Consider the following 18910-nt stretch of genomic DNA (forward strand, 5'->3'; position numbering starts at 1 on the left):
GCAACTATAAGTTGGCTTACTTCAAACCAGATTCAAGCACCCAAATATTGGTGTATTTAAGTCACCTAACCCCAGAAGCCACAACCCTTTTGCCAACACTACACCCCATTTGCTAGACCCAACAGATAATTGTCTAAAACCCGTGAAAATGTATAAAAATAAGGCATTGTGTAAGAAGGTTTTTGGCATGTTAGCAATAGTAAATATGGGCCATTGCTCCAACCTCCCATACTTGGCTCAAGACTAGGTTCATGCTAGTTTTTATGTCATGTCATTTTAAAACAGGTAGAAAATGGCTTCAGTTTCTACATGGATTTTAGGTATCTTTTTTTTTCTATCTTTGTCGGTCGCCTTATTGGGGAAGACAGAGACCATAGGTATTATGCTACTGTCCACTAGGAGGCTGACACTAGGCAAAAAAAGAAGTCTCCTCCTCCCAGCAGGATATACCCGCCCACAGGCACAGAGCTAATCAGTTTTAGCTTAATGTCAGCAGAAGGCAGACACAAGTCTGGAGTTCTCTCCAGACCTGGTCTTTTCTGTTGTATTATTTTCTAGCTAGGGATGTTAAGTTTTTTTCCCTTTGTTATTTTTCTAGGTTGGGCGACAGGAGCATGGGCTCTTAACTCCTTTTCACCAACAGCCAGCGTCTTGCGGTGTACCCTGGGTCCGGGTCACCACTTGCCCCTGCCCGCCTCACTATGGCAGCTTGGCGTGATGCAGCATGGTTTTTAGCTGGCCGAAGACTTCAGGGTAGGTATAGGAAGATGAGGTCTGCGGGGGAGTATGTACTACATTCCCCCCTCCCTTCCTCCTCTACCTCCCTTAACTACCTTCTAGGAGTTCTATACTCTGTGCCCAGCTTTTCAGCCATTGCTGGTGGCTGCTCTGGGCAAGAACCCTCATGGCCCCAGCACCATACCTGTAGGGGTCAGTCCGCCCCCTCATCCGGCCACTCACATTTTTCCCCCAGCTCCGCTCCCCCACGTGGATGCCGCAATAACGGTTGGCTAGCTGGCTGCCTGGTGTCTTAACACTCTGGTCTCGTTCCTAAGTGTGTCCCCCCTCCCCCTGTGCCTGTATTGCGGTCAGGCTTAGTGCCTGGCCGCGTTTCATACATTCAAACCTCGGGCTTCTACTTACTATAGGCTGCCTGTGGCAGCACCAAAACTTCTCTTGGGCACTCTGTGCCCTCCAGTGGCTGAATGTTGTGCAGCACTGTTTGTTCCCCTGTGTTAGGCCCCCTCTAGTGGCCACATATTGTTATTACAGTTGCATAATTTTTTTCTATGGCCCTTCCCCTGCTCCTGTCACTTCTGTGGTTTAGAGTATCTCCCTCAGACCCCCTGTTCAGTTCTGTGGCCTGAGGTTGCCTGGTGCCTCACATCGCCCCCTGCCTTGGGGGCATTCTGATCGCTTCCTGGCCTTTCGGTTAAGAGCAGCTGTAGTATCTGTTCTTATCAGTTTAATATCTGATACGTCCCCCTATCTGGTGACCATATATTAATGGTTTTCTGAGAATGGGGGCTGATTCGAAACTTGCTTCCGTCACCCTATGCATTGACCCAATATGGCAGTATCTTCGGATACAGTGCATCTCCCACAACTCTTTACTATCTGTCAAAATATTAGGTCCTTGGTCCGTGTGTTTGAGGCACTTAACCTTCGCACTGTACCATTATTGCCTACATAAGTGCAGTCTGCAGCCATGTACTGTCTAGCCCGTTTTCTGAGCGATGGTTTCGGGGTCCTTGCGCATTGTCCGTGGTGACCTTTATTGGTCATTTTACTGTGGTATGGTATTTTGACTGGTCCAGACTTGGGGATAGTCATCAGCTTGGCTCGCCATGCTACCCTTATCATTCCTTGGGGAGTTTGCCGACGTACAGTGGACCCTCTATAACTCCTAGGGAATACGTGACACCTGCCGCATCCGCGGCTGCAGTTCCTTGCTTGGAGTGTCTCAAGACACTTCGTGGCTCTTCTTTTTGGGCTGCTCTTGGCTCCCTGAGGTTCGGCATCAGTCTCGATGTGGCATGTCCTTCCTCTTTAGGGGTGTGTGGCAGTTGTTCCGTGCCTCGACAACAGTCTTGGTGGGCAACCTCCTGCATCCAGATCAGGTCTTCTGTTCATGCGCCTTTCTGCTTCGGCTGAACTGAGACCGGAGCTGGGTCCCTTCTGTCTCCCGTTCGGTGCCTTGCCTTCTGGGCTGTGTCTCCAGTTTGTTCTGACCACTGGTATCCAATGCTTGTTTGACCTTGTCTAGCCTCTCGTCACTTTTATCTGAGGGTGCTTGGGCAGCGCAGTAATCTCTGTGCTAGCCTTGCCTGTTGCTTTGCCCGCTGCTCCCTCATAGGGTATGCCACTTATTTCGTGGTGGTCCCGGACTGGTTCAGCACCCTCTCCCTTGATGTTCTGCTTGTGCAGGACTTCTTTGCATTGTGCTATTTTCCAAGTGGCGGTTGCTCATCTTGGTCTTTGGGGTGGTTTCCCTATGCTTTTTTTGGCCTAGGGGCTCTTCATGTGGGGTGTTTCATTCAGACTTTTGTTTGCTTAGCCGCCTCTGGTGTGGGACCCCACGGTCCCTCAACTTATTCCCGGATCTGGGAACCTCTCTTTCTCATGATGGCTGCTCCAGGGTTTCCAGACAGTTCTAGCCTCCTCACCGGCCTGTTTATATCCCATTGTCTCCCTCCGGGGCCGTACGGACCTTGTGGCCGAGGGCCCTTCTGTCCTCCTGGTTACCTCTGTCTGGCAATTTCGTACCTAGATGGGCGTTGTTCTCCCATCACCCTAAATTTTCCTTGCCCTTCCAGGTGAAACTGTGTGCTCCTTGAGTTCTCTTACACCTGGTTGCTTGGCAGCGTGGCCTGGGACTGTGGTTTGGTGTCCGGGCCTCTTGGTCCGATTGGTTGGCAATGTGCCCCATGCTTTAGTCGTCCTCTGGGCCGGATTGCTCTGCGTTCGGGCCTGGATGTGGATCTTGTTTCTCTTTCATCTCCTTTTCCGGCGGCTTCTAGTTCCACCTTCTAAATTCTTGCCCTCTGCTGGGCGTGTTCAGCTGCCTATTCTTATCATTCTCTCCTCAGCTTCAGTCCTGTGGTTGCGGCTAGCCTTCTGGCGGGGTTCTCCATTCGGGCCTGTCCGGCACCCTTCTCTTCTGGCAGCTGGAGGTTTCTTGTCATGTTCGTTTGCTTTGTGGAACCCTTGAATTGGAGTTCTTTTCGTTCTCTCTTCCACGTTTGGGCCCGGCCTCGGTGGTCCTGCATGTTATGTCTTTTCTTCAGAGGTAATGTTCGCTCTCCAGCCAAGGAGGTGTCTGGCCGGCAGGCCTCCGAGGTGACTGTTTCTTGTCGCATTTGGTTAGAGGTTGGACTCCGTCCTTGCTTGGTTCCTTCCTTTACGGGTCCAAGCTCTCCACTCATGTTTTGTAGGGGCTTCCAGGTGGTTGGTTTCCGGCTTCCTCTGGGCCTCTTCTACGTCCTGTGCGTATGGGTATAGTTCAGCCTCTGGACTGCTCTTTCCTTCTCTGGCGGTTGTTTTTCCCACCCCAGGGACTGCTTGGGGAAATCCCATGGTCTTGGTGTTCCCCAATAAGGCGACGAGAAAAATAGATTTTTTTTTGTACTCACTGTAAAATCTTTCTCGTAGCCTTCATAGGGGAACACAGCACCCACCCATTTCTGGTTCCTGGTCAGGTTGTTTGTTGCCTGTTGTTACTTTTGATGTCCTTCGGACATATCTCCTTTGTTGTTTGGCTTCTCCTTGTGCTTTGTGACACAACTGATTAGCTCTGTGCATGATTAGTCTATGCCTGCTGGGAGGAGCCAACTTCTTTTTTTGCCTAGTGTCAGCCTCCTAGTGGACAGCAGCATAATACCAATGGTCTCTGTGTTCCCCAATGAAGGCTACAAGAACAAGATTTTACGGTGAGTACAAAAAAAAAAAAAAAAAAAAAATCTCCAGCTAGCGATTGGCTCAGTGACACTGTGACCAATTGACCCCCAGCACCAGGAAGAAGAGCTCAGCTGAGACCGGGGCTGGGGTCAGTGTGTCAAAGTGCTGCTCAACCAATCACTAGCCACAGTGGTGTCCCGTCTCAACCAGTGATTGGTTTAGCAGCATTGTGTCAGATCGACTCCCAGCACCAGGTACCGTCATGGCCGTAAATGTTGGCATTTTTCAAGAAAATTAAGTATTTTTCACAGAATAGGATTGCAGTAACACATGTTTTGCTAAACACGTTTATTCCCTTTGTGTGTATAGGAACTAAACCAACAAAGGGAGGGAAAAAAACAAATTGGACATAATGTCACACCAAACTCCAAAAATGGTCTGGACAAAGTTATTGGCACCCTTAACTTAATATTTGGTTGCACACCCTTTGGAAAAAATAACTGAAATCAGTTGCTTCCTATAACCATCAATAAGCTTCTTACACCTCTCAGCCGGAATGTTGGACCACTCTTCCTTTGCAAACTGCTCCAGGTCTCTCATATTGGAAGGGTGCCTTTTGCCAACAGCAATTTTAAGATCTCTCCACAGGTGTTCAATGGGATTTAGATCTGGACTCATTGCTGGCCACTTTAGAACTCTCCAGTGCTTTGTTGCCATCCATTTCTGGGTGCTTTTTGACGTATGTTTGGGATCATTGTCCTGCTGGAAGACCCAATCTCGGCTGCAAACCCAGCTTTCTGACACTGGGCTGTACAGTGCGACCCAAAATCCGTTGGTAGTCTTCAGATTTCATGATGCCTTGCACACATTTAAGGCACCCAGTGCCAGAGGCAGCAAAACTACCCCAAAAAATCATTGACCTCCACCATATTTCACTGTAGGTACTGTGTTCTTTTCTTTGTAGGCCTCATTCCGTTTACGGTGAACAGTAGAATTATGTGTTTTACCAAAAAGCTCTATCTTGGTCTCATCTGTCCACAAGACATTTTCCCTGAAGGATTTTGGCTTATTCAAGATAATTTTGGCAAAATGTAGTCTTGCTTTTTTATGTCTCTGTGTCAGTAGTGGGGTCCTCCTGGTTCTCCTGCCATAGCGTTTCATTTAAATGTCGACAGATATTTTGCGTTGACACTGATGCTCTCTGAGCCTGCAGGACAGCTTGAATATCTATGGAACTTGTTTGGGGCTGCTTATCCACCATTCGGACTATCCTGCGTTGACACCTTTCATCAATTATTCTCTTCCGTCCACGCCCAGGGAGATTAGCTACAGTGCCATGGGTTGCAAATTTCTTGATAATGTTTCGCACTGTGGAGATGGACTTGTAACCTTGAGATTATTGATATTTTTCCACAATTTTGGTTCTCAAGTCCTCAGACAGTTTTCTTCTCCTCCTACTATTGTTCATGCTTAGTGTGGCACACACACAAACACACAATGCAAAGACTAAGTGAACTTCTCTCCTTTTTTATCTGCTTTCAGGTGTGATTTTTATATTGCCAACACCTGTTACTTGCCCCAGGTGAGTTTAAAGGAGCATCACATGCTTGAAACAATCTTATTTATCCATAATTTTGAAAGGGTGCTAATAATTTTGTCCAGCCCATTTTTGGAGTTTCATGTGACATTATGTCCAATTTGCTTTTTTTTTTTCCTCCCTTTTTTGTTTAGTTCCAATACACACAAAGGGAATAAATGTGTATAGCAAAACATGTGTTACTGCAATCCTTTTCTGTGAGAAATACTTCATTTTCTTGAAAAATTTCAGGGGTACCAACATTTACTGCCATGACTGTATAGGAGTGTACCAGCTTCTACATGCCATCTTGGTGTGTCCATAATGCCTTGCCCAGAAATTACTGGTTGCTATGGGCAAATCGGATGATTTTTGTCTGATTGATAAATTTGAAACATACAGATGTTACTTCTGAAATTAATTTAGTTACTGGTAATCTAATTTTAGTCTCCTATTTTACCATTCCATATGGATTTTCTTCTAGTTTGGTTGGAATAACTGTTATGCCACTATCCTTGAGGTTTTTATGGCATATTTCGTATTGACTATTGGATTATTACTTTCATTGTGCACCCGTATGCCCATACTAGATCTTACATGGGAGAGATTTGATTCTCTTTTTCATACCTTTTTACAGTGTGTATGTATTTTATTACATCAACAAAACTATGGGATTTTATCACACTTTTGTTTTTGTTTAATTTATGTCATAGTTTCCAGTTTTACTATAATTGTAGAAATAGATTTAATATAAGGTTACTTTTTGAGAGAATATTACTGTAATAACCTCCAAGAAATACAATGGAATAAGTTATTCAAGCACTGTACCCCAAAATTGTGGCAATAAAAATATAGCTTATTCTGCAAAAAAAAAAAATTGTAAAGCTAAATCGATGGTCAAATAAAGTTATAACTTTCAGAATGCAGAGATTTAAAAAAATCCCTTTGTCCTTACAGCCCAAACTAGGCCATGTCCCTGAGGGGTTATTTACAGAGTTAAAAAGGAAACCATATAGAAATTTTTATTTAATGCAATAGGCATAGTTTTATGGTATTTTACAGTAGATTACAATATTTTTTTTTTTTTCAGATACAAAATAAAACTATAAAATTTTTATGTGTATTTTACAGGCTATTTTAAGTGCCCAGAAAACCAGTGTACCAGGAGATATCATTATGGTACCAGGAGCCACCGAGAAAATATCCTTTCAAAAACTGGCAAGGTTCACACAGGTTTTTAAGCTAAGGAGAAAAACACATATTTTACCACAAATGGTTACATTCCAGACAGACATTTCTCATTTTACAACTTACAGTAAAACATAAGTAGTTGGTGGGATGTTCATAACAGAAAAGCAGGCCAGTTACATTGCCAAGAAAATCTGTTGTCGTAGGACGCCAGAGAAGGAAATATTGTAAATCACTTTGGATCATCTTTATCAGACTTCGAAAAAGAAAATCTGGCCTTAGAGTAGGGTCACACGTAACGGATCCGCAGCGTATTTTATAGTGTGCCTCCAGCTGTTGCCACCCGCAAAGGGGGGGGCTGGAGGTGTCGCAAAAGCTAGAGGCACACTATGGGTTGGGTCACCAGCAGATCCTCAGCGTTAAATACGCTGCACATTCTTTTTGTGTGAACCTACCCTTAGAACCAGTTAGAACTCCACCTTTTATTTCTTAAACTTCTTTGAAAAAATGAAATGTAAAATGTGATTGTTAGCTGTTGGCAACATGTCTAGGTTCTCTGTTAGACAGTTTTATTAGACAGTTCTAAACTACTTAAGATTTTTTCACTTATTTTGGAGTGCTGCTGGAATTTTTTGCTATATCCAACTACAGCTTGTGATCTCGGCTGACTGTCCTACGTGCACCCATCATCTTTACACATCCAAGGTTGTGCCGCTTCAACTCCCTTTGCAATATATATTTATATTTACTAATACCCCACGTACATTCTCTCTTTTGCTCTGTTGCCCTTAGTTATGACCTTCTTAGAGCATCCACTAAGACAGTCAGGCATGCTCTGTTAAACTGCACATTGCTCATTAGTTTCTTCTGCATATTTAAGCAAGGGAGAATGTGGGAAGTGTGTGTTCTGTTGCCTTTAAGGACTGACAACTTAAAGGGGTACTCCAGTGAGGAAAAAAAATTCTAATAAACTGGTGCCAGAAAGTTAAACAGATTTGTAAATTACGTCTATTAAAACAAAATGTTAACCCTTCCGGTACTTATCAGCTGCTGCATGCTCCACAGGAAGTTGAGTTTTCCTTTTCTGTCTGACCACAGTGCTCTCTGCTGACACCTCTGTTCATGTCAGGAACTGTCCAGAGCAGGAGAGGTTTGCCATGGGGATTTTCTCCTGCTCTCAACAGTTCCTGACATGGACAGAGGTGTCAGCAGAGAACACTGTGGTCAGACAGAAAAGAGCAACTCAACTTCCTCTGCAGTATTCAGCAGCTGATAAGTACTGGAAGGATTATGATTTTTTAATAGGAGTAATTTACTAATTTGTTTAACTTTCTGGAACCAGTTGATTTTGATTTTTCACCAGAGTACCCCTTTAAAAAATAGACTTTCCCACGAAAAAAAAAGAGGTCCCAATAAAAAAAAACTATATACTACTTTTAATGTTGCTGAGACTATCTGCCAGTGATGATCTTAAAAAAGAAAAACTGTTATCACACTACGTGACATCTGCAAGTAATGTACATGTCTTACACTCCTGATTATATCTTAGATGTACATATTTATTTACAAAAATCCGGCTAAATAGTTTTTTTTACAGGAGACGCCTTGGAGGATTTAATATTTTCAGTATGTTCCTTAATGTTCCCACATGCAGCTACCACATATCCTAAATATGTCTGAGCTGCGGAGGCTTCGCCAGCAGTTCATCAGTTACACCAAACTTCATCCCAATGAGAACATCTCACAGCTTGCAAATATGTTTGTACAGTACCTGAACCAAAGCATCCGCTGAAAAGACGGTCGGCAGGAGCTGCTCACGTCACACAATCTGCTGCTGTTTACAGTGCTTTAGTGGTTTTTAAAAGACAAGTTTGACGAGTTTGACATTTTGATGCTTTTAATAATCTGTCTGCTGTTTCTTCAATAAAATGACAACTTTTATTTATGTAAGAAAACTGTGGTGGTTGATTTCTTTATCACTATGTAAAACTATATTTAAAAGGGGATAACTGTCCTCTATGTTTTAAAGGAGTACTCCACTGCTAGACATCTTATCTCCTATACAAAGGATAGGGGATAAGATGTCAGATTGCTGGGGTCCCGCTGCTGCCCACCCCCGCAGCACCCGGCATTTTAAATAAAGTCAGGTTCCGCCAGGTTTTGAGTATAGAGGCCTTGGGGTGAGTTCTTTAATTCTGCCTTTGCTGAGGAGCAACACACTGCCCCAACTTGTGTGATGATCTGGGGAGCCATCACATAGGACAGTCAGCTACCCCTACAATATAACAATTCCACTTTAAATTAGTTAGAGCTGCAGCAGCCTCTTAAATTGCCTCTTAATGACCCTATGGGCATTAAACGTCCAATTGATGCATTGCAGTTCTGTGCAGTATTCCGCTGAAAAAATAAACATGTTCATTTTGACGGAATTCGGATCTACCTTGGAAGCTCTGCTACGGAATCTTCAAGTGTGCAACATGCAGCAAAATCCCAGTGAGATCAATGGTATTCTGCTGTACGTGAAACTCTGCTCAGAATAATTGAGTGGAATTTTCTTTGTGTGCAAAAGGCTTAAAAGCTTAGCGATATGTGCTGGACATCTTATGGCCACGTGTTGCCTCTCATGGCTTCCAACTGGATAATGCTCATCCACACACAATAAGGGTTACCAAGCATTTTTAAATGACATTTTTGTGTTTTTTTGTATATATATTTTATTTTTTTATGCAGCCCAATTCTATACACATTAAAAAACTAACTCAGGTGTAAGAACAACACGTCCGCGGCACACGTCATGGATCCAAACTTTATTAGCAACTTAGGCAGAACGCAGGCTCGCCTACAAAGCTTCACAGCCAGGCTGTGAAGAAGCTTTGTAAGCGAGCCTGTGTTCAGCCTAAGCTGCTAATAAAGTTTGGATCCATGACGCGTGCTGCGGACATGTTGTTCTTACACCTGAGTTAATCACTTCTGCTGTTGCTTGTCTGCTCTTAGCACCGTCTGGACCCTGTTGGAGCGATCATCCGTGTACCTGCTGAACCCTGCACCATATGGTGATTATGCGGTAGTGCCAGTTATATTCCCTCTCTATACCTGTGATTAAAAGAACTAACATCCCTTCTCTTTACACCTGTATAAATTATATATGTAGAATGAAACAATGTGATCTAAGCATTATTTTCCCACTGAATTCAATGTGAAAAAGACATTATGGATGTAATATGGGTGTTATTTTTAGGTATAATTTTATGTTTACACCACTACTCCGTATGAACATACCTTAGGGAAACATTTTTAACATGATGTGTCAGATGGGAAACTTTCAGGAACTGTTAGGCCAGTTTACACTGAGAATCTCCTGCTGGAAAATTCACAGTGCGGCAAGCACCGACTTAAAGAGGCACTGTCATTATGAAAAACGTTTTTATATTTTGTAGAACTACTAAGATAACTTTTTTAAATGTACTTTTATTTATAAAAATGTCATTTCTACTAAAAAATCTAAAATGAAAATAACAGCCACTAGGGGTCATCTATCTTTATGCAGACAGACTACTCTGTATTTTGCAGCATACTAGATACCAGTCGCAAAGTGTGTTGGTATCCAGTATAGGAGATCATCATTGCACCACTACAGCCTTCAGCTGTTTCTAAACTACAACTCCCATGATGGGAGTTGTAGTTTTGCAACAGCTGGGGGTACAATCTTTGTAAAACTCTGTTTTAGAGCTGCGTATTCTCCAGCTGTGTGCCTCCAGCTCTTGCAAAACAACAGACATAGGAGTTTTGCAACAGCTAAGGGCAACTGCTTAACACAGTGCTTTACAAACATTGCAGCTCCAACTGTTGCAAAACTACAACTCCCAGCAAGCTTGAACAGCCAAAGCTTTCTCTGACTCCTGAATGTCAGAGAAGCTGATCAGACATTCAGGAGTCTGTGAAAGCTTAATGACACACAGTGACAGCTATGTTGATTAGCATCCAGCTTTACTAGGAACAGATAGAAAATGTATGCATAAAAACTACCGTGCAGTGATTTGCAGACTGCCAGGCTGCTCCCAGACTCAGAGCAGATGAGCCACCACAGTGAGGGAGAGAGATGGACACGCCCCCTCCAGAACGAAAGATCACAAAGTGAGCAACATATAAATGCTATTTGTTAAGGATATATAGGCCCTACACACATAAAAATTATATGTACATGAACAGGATTAGGTACTGAGTAACTTTTTTTTTTGCACTATGACAGGTACGTTTTAAATCGGTCTGTGCTAGGACCATGCGGATATTGCTGTCCTCAAAGATAGCAATTAGAGATGAGCGAATTTACAGTGATTCGATTTGTCACAAACTTCTCTGCGCGGCAGTTGCTGACTTTAGCTTGCATAAATTAGTTCAGCTTTCAGGTGCTCTGGTGGGCTGGAAAAGGTGGATACAGTCCTAGGAGACTCAGTTCAGTCAATAAAACAAACAAACAAAAAAAATTTTTTTTAGTTCTGGACATGCTCACAAGTAAAAACGGATAAAAAAAAAGGATTGAAAAACTGAATGCATACGGATGACATTAACACCTTAAGGACTCAGGGCGTACCTGTACGTCCTTCGTCTGCTCTTGTTCTATAACGCGGGGCCACAGCAGCCGGGACCCATGGCTAATAGTGCACGACACTGATCGGTAAAGTGAAAGTAAAACGTTGCCGGTTAGCTCAGGGGGCTGTTCGGGATCGCCGCAGCGAAATTGTGACATCCCGAACAGCTGTAAAACACTAGGAGGGTCCCTTACCTTGCCTCCTGGTGTCCGATCGCAGAATGACTGCTCAGTGCCTGAGATCCAGGCATGAGCAGTCAAGCAGCAGAATCATTTATCAATGGTTTCCTATGAGAAACCATTGATCAATGTAAGAGATCAGGGCATGCAGTTTTATAGCCACTAGAGGGGGCTATAACACTGCAAAAAAAGTGAAATAAAGATCATTTAACCCCTTCCCTAATAAAAGTTTGAATCACCCCCCCTTTTCCCATAAAAAAAAAGTTTAAATAAACATATGTGGTATCGCCGCGTGCCGAAATGTCCAAATTATAAAAAATTCCAAAGTCCAAAATTGCGTATTTTTACTCACTTTTTATATCATAAAAAAATGAATAGAAAACGATCAAAAAGTTTGATCAATACAAAAATGGTACAGATAAAAACTTAAGAGCACGGCGCTAAAAATGAGCCCTCATACCACCCTGTAAAAAAGTTATAGGGGTCAGAAGATGACACTTTTAAACTCTCCTGCATGTAGTTATGATTTTTTCCAGAAGTATGACAAAATCAAACCTATATAAGTAGGGTATCATTTTAATCGTATGGACCTACAGAATAAAGATAAGGTGTCATTATTACTGAAAACTGTACTGCGTAGAAACTGAAGCCCCCAAAATTTTAAAAAATTGCCTTTTTTATTCAATTTTGTCGCACAATGATTTTGTTTTCCATTTCGCCGTAGATTTTTGGGTAAAATGACTGATGTCATTACAAAGTAGAATTGGTGGCACAAAAAATAAGCCATCATATGGATTTTTAGGTGCAAAATTGAAAGGGTTATGATTTTTTTTAAAGGTAAGAAGGAAAAAAATGAAAATGCAAAATTGGAAAACTGCTGAGTGCTTATGGGGTTAAAGTCTCATCTGTTTTCCTTAGACTTCAATGTTAAATTTACAGTTTTTTTTTTTTCTTCCGTTTTAAATTTTTTTGACGGGAGAACTTTTACTGCATGCACCGTATTCTCTCACATAAAAAAAAAATGGAAATGAGCGCTGGCGGGTGCAAACGGATGTGAAAGGATTGTAAAAAAAAAATCCCATTGTGGATTATTTTACAACCGTTTAATACGTTTACAAGCAGCAACAACAGAACCTAAAAAAAAAAAAAAACTGGGACAGACACCCGTGTGAACGCACCCTAAGAAAAAAAGAAAAGTATTTATATTATAACTTAGTGCTTTTACTTTAGAGGTAACTGCCAGTGATATAGTTTTAACTTCAATACTGAATTGTAGCAATACTATTATTCCTGGTGCCACTAGGGCTGTCTATGTGTAGCTGCTACATGCGACTCCTAAGCCAATCATTGAGCAATGTTGCTGAAGCTCATGGAGTGTGTTTATAAATTTATATAAATATATATTTTTTTTTTACCCAGATCTTCCTTATATATAATTTTTTTAATTTATTTATTTTTTAAATTTTGCTGAGGTTAGTCCCCCACAGCTCTTGCTCTAGTGGTGGTAATCACTGAAACATCTCAGCAGGACCTACCTGCTGAGCCAATCATTAACTAAGGTGGGACCCTGCTGCTGCCAGTGATTGGCTGAGGGTGCAAATAAAGCTGTGATATCTCATCTTGGGAGCAGGAACAAGTGGCAACCAGTGGGGGGGCCAGAAAGCACTGGAACAGGAGCTGTAGTAGACCAGAGTAGATGCTTTTAATACTTAACCCCTTAAGGACGGAGCCCATTTTCACCTCTAGGACGAAGCCCTTTTTTGCAAATCTGACCACTGTCACTTTAAACATTAATAACTCTGGAATGCTTTTAGTTATCATTCTGATTCTGAGATTGTTTTTTCGTGACATATTCTACTTTAACATAGTGGTAAATTTTTGTGGAAACTTGCATCCTTTCTTGGTGAAAAATCCCCAAATTTGATGAAAAAATGTAAAATTTTGCATTTTTCTAACTCTGAAGCTCTCTACTTGTAAGGAAAATGGATATTCCCCAAAAAATGTTTTTTGGGATTCACATATACAATATGTCTACTTTATGTTTGCATCATAAAATTGACGAGTTTTTACTTTTGGAAGACACCAGAGGGCTTCAAAGTTCAGCAGCAATTTTCCAATTTTTCACAACATTTTCAAACTCGCAATTTTTCAGGGACCAGTTCAGGTTTGAAGTGGATTTGAAGGGTCTTCATATTAGAAATACCCCATAAATGAACCCATTATAAAAACGGCACCCCCCAAAGTATTCAAAATTACATTCAGTAAATGTTTTAACCCATTAGGTGTTTCACAGGAAAAGCAGCAAAGTGAAGGAGAAAATTCAAAATCTTCATTTTTTACACTCGCATGTTCTTGTAGACCCAAATTTTGAATTTTTACAAGGGGTAAAAGGACAAAATGTATACTTATATTTGTAGCCCAATTTCTCTCGAGTAAGGACATACCTCATATGTCTATGTAAAGTGTTCGGCGGGCGCAGTAGAGGGCTCAGAAGCGAAGGAGCGACAAGGGGATTTTAGAGAGTACGTTTTTCTGAAATGGTTTTTGGGGGGCATGTCGCATTTAGGAAGCCCCTATGGTGCCAGAACAGCAAAAAAACAAACACATGGCATACCATTTTGGAAACTAGACCCCTTGAGGAACATAACAAGGAATAAAGTGAGCCTTAATACCCCACAGGTGTTTCACGACTTTTGCATATGTAAAAAAAAAAAAATAATTTCACTAAAATGTTGGTTTTCCCCCAAATTTCACATTTTTTAAAGGGTTAATAGCCAAAAAGACCCCCCCAAAATTTGTAACCCAATCTCTTCTGAGTATGGAGGTACCCCATAAGTGGACCTGAAGTGCACTGCGGACGAACCACAATGCTCAGAAGAGAAGGAGTCCTATTTGGCTTTTTGAGAGCAAATTTTGCTCGGGGGGCATGTTGCATTTAGGAAGCCCCTATGGTGCCAGAACAGCAAAAAAAAAAAAAACACATGGCATACCATTTTGGAAACTAGACCCCTTGAGGAATGTAACAAGGGATAAAGTGAGCCTTAATACCCCACAGGTGTTTCACGACTTTTGCATATGTAAAAAAAAAAAAAAAAACTTTTTCACTAAAATGTGGGTTTCCTCCCAAATTTCACATTTTTGCAAGGGTTAATAGCAGAAAAGACCCCCCAAAATTTGTAACCCCATCTCTTCTGAGTATGGAGGTACCCCATAAGTGGACCTGAAGTGCACTGCGGGCGAACTACAATGCTCAGAAGAGAAGGCGTCATATTTGGCTTTTTGAGAGCAAATTTTGCTTGGGGGGCATGTCGCATTTAGGAAGCCCCTATGGTGCCAGAACAGCAAAATAACCCCCACATGGCATACCATTTTGGAAACTAGACCCCTCACAGAATGTAATGAGGGGTACAGTGAGCATTTACCCCCACTGGTGTCTGACAGATCTCTGGAACAGTGGGCTGTGCAAAATTTTTCATTTTCACGGACCACTGTTCCAAAGATCCGTCAGACACCTGTGGGGTGTAAATTCTCGCTGCACCCCTTATTACATTCCGTGAGGGGTGTAGTTTCCAAAATGGGGTCACATGTGGGTGTGTTTTTTTTTTTGCGTTTGTCAGAACCGCTGTAACAATCGGCCACCCCTGTGCAAATCACCTCAAATGTACATGGCGCACTCTCCCTTCTGGGCCTTGTTGTGCGCCCCCAGAGCACTTTGCGCCCACATATGGGGTATCTCCGTACTCTGGAGAAATTGCGTTACAAATTTTGGGGGGCGTTTTTGCCTTTTACCTCTTGTGAAAATGAAAAGTATAGGGCAACACCAGCATGTTAGTGTAAAAATTATTTTTTTACACTAACATGCTGGTGTAGACCCCAACTGTTCCTTTTCATAAGGGGTAAAAGGAGAAAAAGCCCCCCAAAATTTGTTAGGCAATTTCTCCCGAGTGCGGCGATACCCCATATGTGACCCTATTATGTTGCCTTGAAATACGACAGGGCTCCAAAGTGAGAGCGCCATGCGCATTTGAGGCCTAAATTAGGGACTTGCATAGGGGTGGACATAGGGGTATTCTATGCCAGTGATTCCCAAACAGGGTGCCTCCAGCTGTTGCTAAACTCCCAGCATGCTTGGACAGTCAATTGCTGTCCAGAAATGCTGGGAGTTTTTGTTTTGCAACAGCTGGAGGCTCCATCTTAGAAACACTGCCATACAATACGCTTTTCATTTTTATTGGGGAAGGGGGGTGGTGGGGGGGCAGTGTACGTGTGTATATGTAGTGTTTTACTCTTTATTTTATGTTAGTGTAGTGTAGTGTTTTTAGGTTACATTCACACTGGCGGCGGATTACACGGAGTCTCCCGCTAGGAGTTTGAGCTGCGGCGAAAAATTTCCCGCAGCTCAAATTTGTAGCGGGGAACTCACTGTAATCTGCCGCCAGTGTGAATGTAGCCTGTACATTCACACGGGAGGGGGGTCAAAACTACAACTCCCAGCATGCACTGACAGACCATGCATGCTGGGAGTTGTAGTTGTGCAACAGCTGGAGGCACACTGGCTGGAAAACCTTGAGTTAGGTTCTATGACCTAACTCAGTATTTTCCAACCAGTGTGCCTCCAGCTGTTGCAAAACTACAACTCCCAGCATGTACTGATTGCGGAAGGGCATGCTGGGAGATGTAGTTATGCAATGGCTGGAGGCACGCAAGTACAACTCCCAGCATGCCAAGACAGCCTTATGCTGTTCCTGAATGCTGGGAGTTGTAGTTTTGCAAGTTTTAGAGGGGTTCAAGTTGTAAATCACTGTCCAGTGGTCTCAAAACTGTGGCCCTCCAGATGTTGCAAAACTACAACTCGCAGCATGCCCAGACAGCAAACTGCTGTCTGGGCATGCTGAGAGTTGTAGTTTTGCAACATCTGGAGGGCTACAGTTTGAGACCACTTAGTGATCTACAACCTGAACCCCTCTAAATATTGCAAAACTACAAGTCCCAGCATGCCCACACAGCAAACAGCTGTCTGGGCATGCTGGGAGTTGTAGTTTTGCAATATCTGGAGGGCCACGGTTTAGAGACCACTGCAAACTGTGGCCCTCCGGATGTTGCTAGGCAACAACTCACCTAGCAGGACCCGGAAGTATTGCCGCCGCCACACGTGGGGGAGGATCGCGAACGGGGATCCGGGATCCAGGTAGGAACCTTCGGCGCCGACCTTCCCTGGACGGTTCCCCCGTTTTGCCCGGACACCGACAGGTGGGCAAAGCGGGGGAACCGAACTTTAACCCCCTGGCACCCCTGCCACCAAACTCCTATCCCTTTAGGGGGATCGAGGGTGTCTCGGACACCCCCGATCCCTCTTATTTTCCGGGTCACCAGTGACCCATATGACCCGGAATCGCGCAGATCGCAGGTCTGAATTGACCTGCGATTTGCGCACATCGCGGTCATGGGGGGGTCTCAGGACCCCCCTCGGCGATGTGCCGGGATGCCTGCTGTTAGATAACAGCAGTCATCCCGGTCCGATCACCGCTACCGGTGACGCGGCGCTCCCGGAACCTCGCGACGTACATGTATTAAAGAGGTGAAGGGGTTAAAGAGGTACTCCATCTGAAAACATCTTATTTCCTGGATAAGATGTCTGATCACTGGGGACCTCAGCGATCTCTGGGCCATCAACGGGCACCACGTCCCCTCCATTCTATGGGAGGGGGCGTAGTGGCTAGTACATAGCCTTCATGCTTCCTCTCATAGACCTGAAAGGAGGACGCATGTTGTTGTAGTCGCCAGTCATCCAGGCAAGGAGGGGAGTTCACTCTGTGCACCAGATGACTTGGGTGCCACAGTGGAGATCGTGGGGGTCCCCAGCGGCGGGACCCCCACAATTAGACATCTTATCCCATATCCTTTGGATAGGATATAAGATGTTTGCTGGTGGAGTACCCCTCTTGTCATGCTCATTAGTGCTAGCCAAACCAGCAGATTTTGTCAGGACCAGATGACCATCTGGGGGCATTCCGAGCATGATGTCTGGCCTTCTTAACATTTCAGACTTTAATGGCAGCGTTTAAAGGATTAATGCCGGGCATCGGCCTAATCGGGTGATAGCAACTGGGACTCGCCGTTTATGAAGCGTGCTCAGCTTGCGACCAGGGTGTACAAGTATGCCCTGCATCCTTAAAGGAGAACTCCGGAATATAAAAATTGTCTCCCATACTGCTGGCAGTAAAGACATAAAGATGTACATACCTTCCTCCACTCCCCCGGGGCCTCAGGTAACCGGCTCCGGTCTCCGCCGCGATCCTCTTCCCGGTTGCCTGTGGTCGGAGAGTCTTACTGCGGTCAGCCAATCACCAGCCGCAGTGAAGTCCCAACTCGGCCGGCGATAGGCTGAGCGGCAGTGTGACGTTTTCGTCCCCGGCCGCAGGTGCCGGTGTAGTGTAGAATTTTGTTTCCTGAAGCGTTCTCACACTGGTGCTCAGCCTATCGCCGGCTGAGTCAGAAGGTATGTACATCCTAATTTTTTTTTACTGCCGGCAGTATGGGGGACAATTTTTATATTCCGGAGTTCTCCTTTAAGTACCAGGACCCCAGAGCGTACCCATACACCTTGCATCCTTAATGGTCTATTCACACGTACAGTATTCTGTGCAGATTTTCTGCAGCAGCTTTCAATGTAAACTGAACACAGCTCGAAATCCTGCGCATCAAATCTGCGCTGAATACTGTACGTGTGAATAGACCCTAACAGGTTAAAGCAGAGCTGTGATTGGATGCTATGGACAACGGCTTTTGTCTCAGACAGATTGATAAATCTGGGCAAGAATCTGTAGATTATTTGAAGATCGCAAGAAAATAGGGGAAGAATTAATATTTGTCAAAATTGCTGCAGATGTGTTAGATCTCAGTGGGACTGATCCTAGTGAAGACACTTATTTCTCTAATAATCTCTGTACAGAAGATGAAGATAGAGACACTCTTTCCATACATTTCTTACTTCTAGACTTCAAGCGCTGTGAACTGTGACAACATATTTTTTTCCAGCTTGAATCTGAAATCTGCTTTGCGGAATAAAAATAAAACTGATGTATCATGTGACACATTTTTTTTACGCCAAAACTGCATCGGTAGGCTGACACAGATTAGCCAATAGCACAAGCGAAATATGCAGCAAATAGAGGAAAATACGTAGCAAAAATGGAAACTATGGCGCAGATTTTTTTTATAACTTAGATATGAAATCTGGAAAAAAGTTTATCTTCTGCATGTGGAATTTCAAATCCGTAGGTAAAAATCTGCACAGTGTGAACTATGCTGCGGAATCTCGCTTCGCAGTGGATTTAATGTGTGTGGATACTGCGCCATGTGAATGCCAGCATGTCAGACATGTCTGGGCATGAGAAACCGTAAAAGACATAAATGTATGTAAATAAGTAGATGTTCAGGGTGTGAATTGTGATCCCCATAATGACTGGAGGCGGGAGAGA

General features: G+C 43.5%; 1 protein-coding gene and 1 non-coding gene across 4 annotated transcripts in view; both read left to right on the plus strand.

Annotated features, from left to right (window-relative positions):
- Window positions 1-8608, plus strand: part of KTI12 (KTI12 chromatin associated homolog) — a 73005-nt gene extending 64397 nt beyond the window's left edge. For all 3 annotated transcript variants that reach the window (XM_056572931.1, XM_056572930.1, XM_056572932.1), the window contains 2 exons: window positions 6605-6673; window positions 8310-8608. In XM_056572931.1, the coding sequence (XP_056428906.1) occupies window positions 6605-6673; window positions 8310-8453 (213 nt within the window). In that variant the 3' untranslated portion in view covers window positions 8454-8608. The remainder of the gene's footprint in view (window positions 1-6604; window positions 6674-8309) is intronic.
- LOC130267968 (U2 spliceosomal RNA) lies at window positions 1413-1602 on the plus strand. The gene has a single exon (XR_008843352.1). It is a non-coding gene; the product is annotated as a U2 spliceosomal RNA (small nuclear RNA).
- Window positions 8609-18910: the final 10302 nt, after the last annotated feature.

The sequence above is a fragment of the Hyla sarda genome, chromosome 4, assembly GCF_029499605.1.
Source record: "Hyla sarda isolate aHylSar1 chromosome 4, aHylSar1.hap1, whole genome shotgun sequence".
Classification (NCBI taxonomy): Eukaryota; Metazoa; Chordata; class Amphibia; order Anura; family Hylidae; genus Hyla; species Hyla sarda.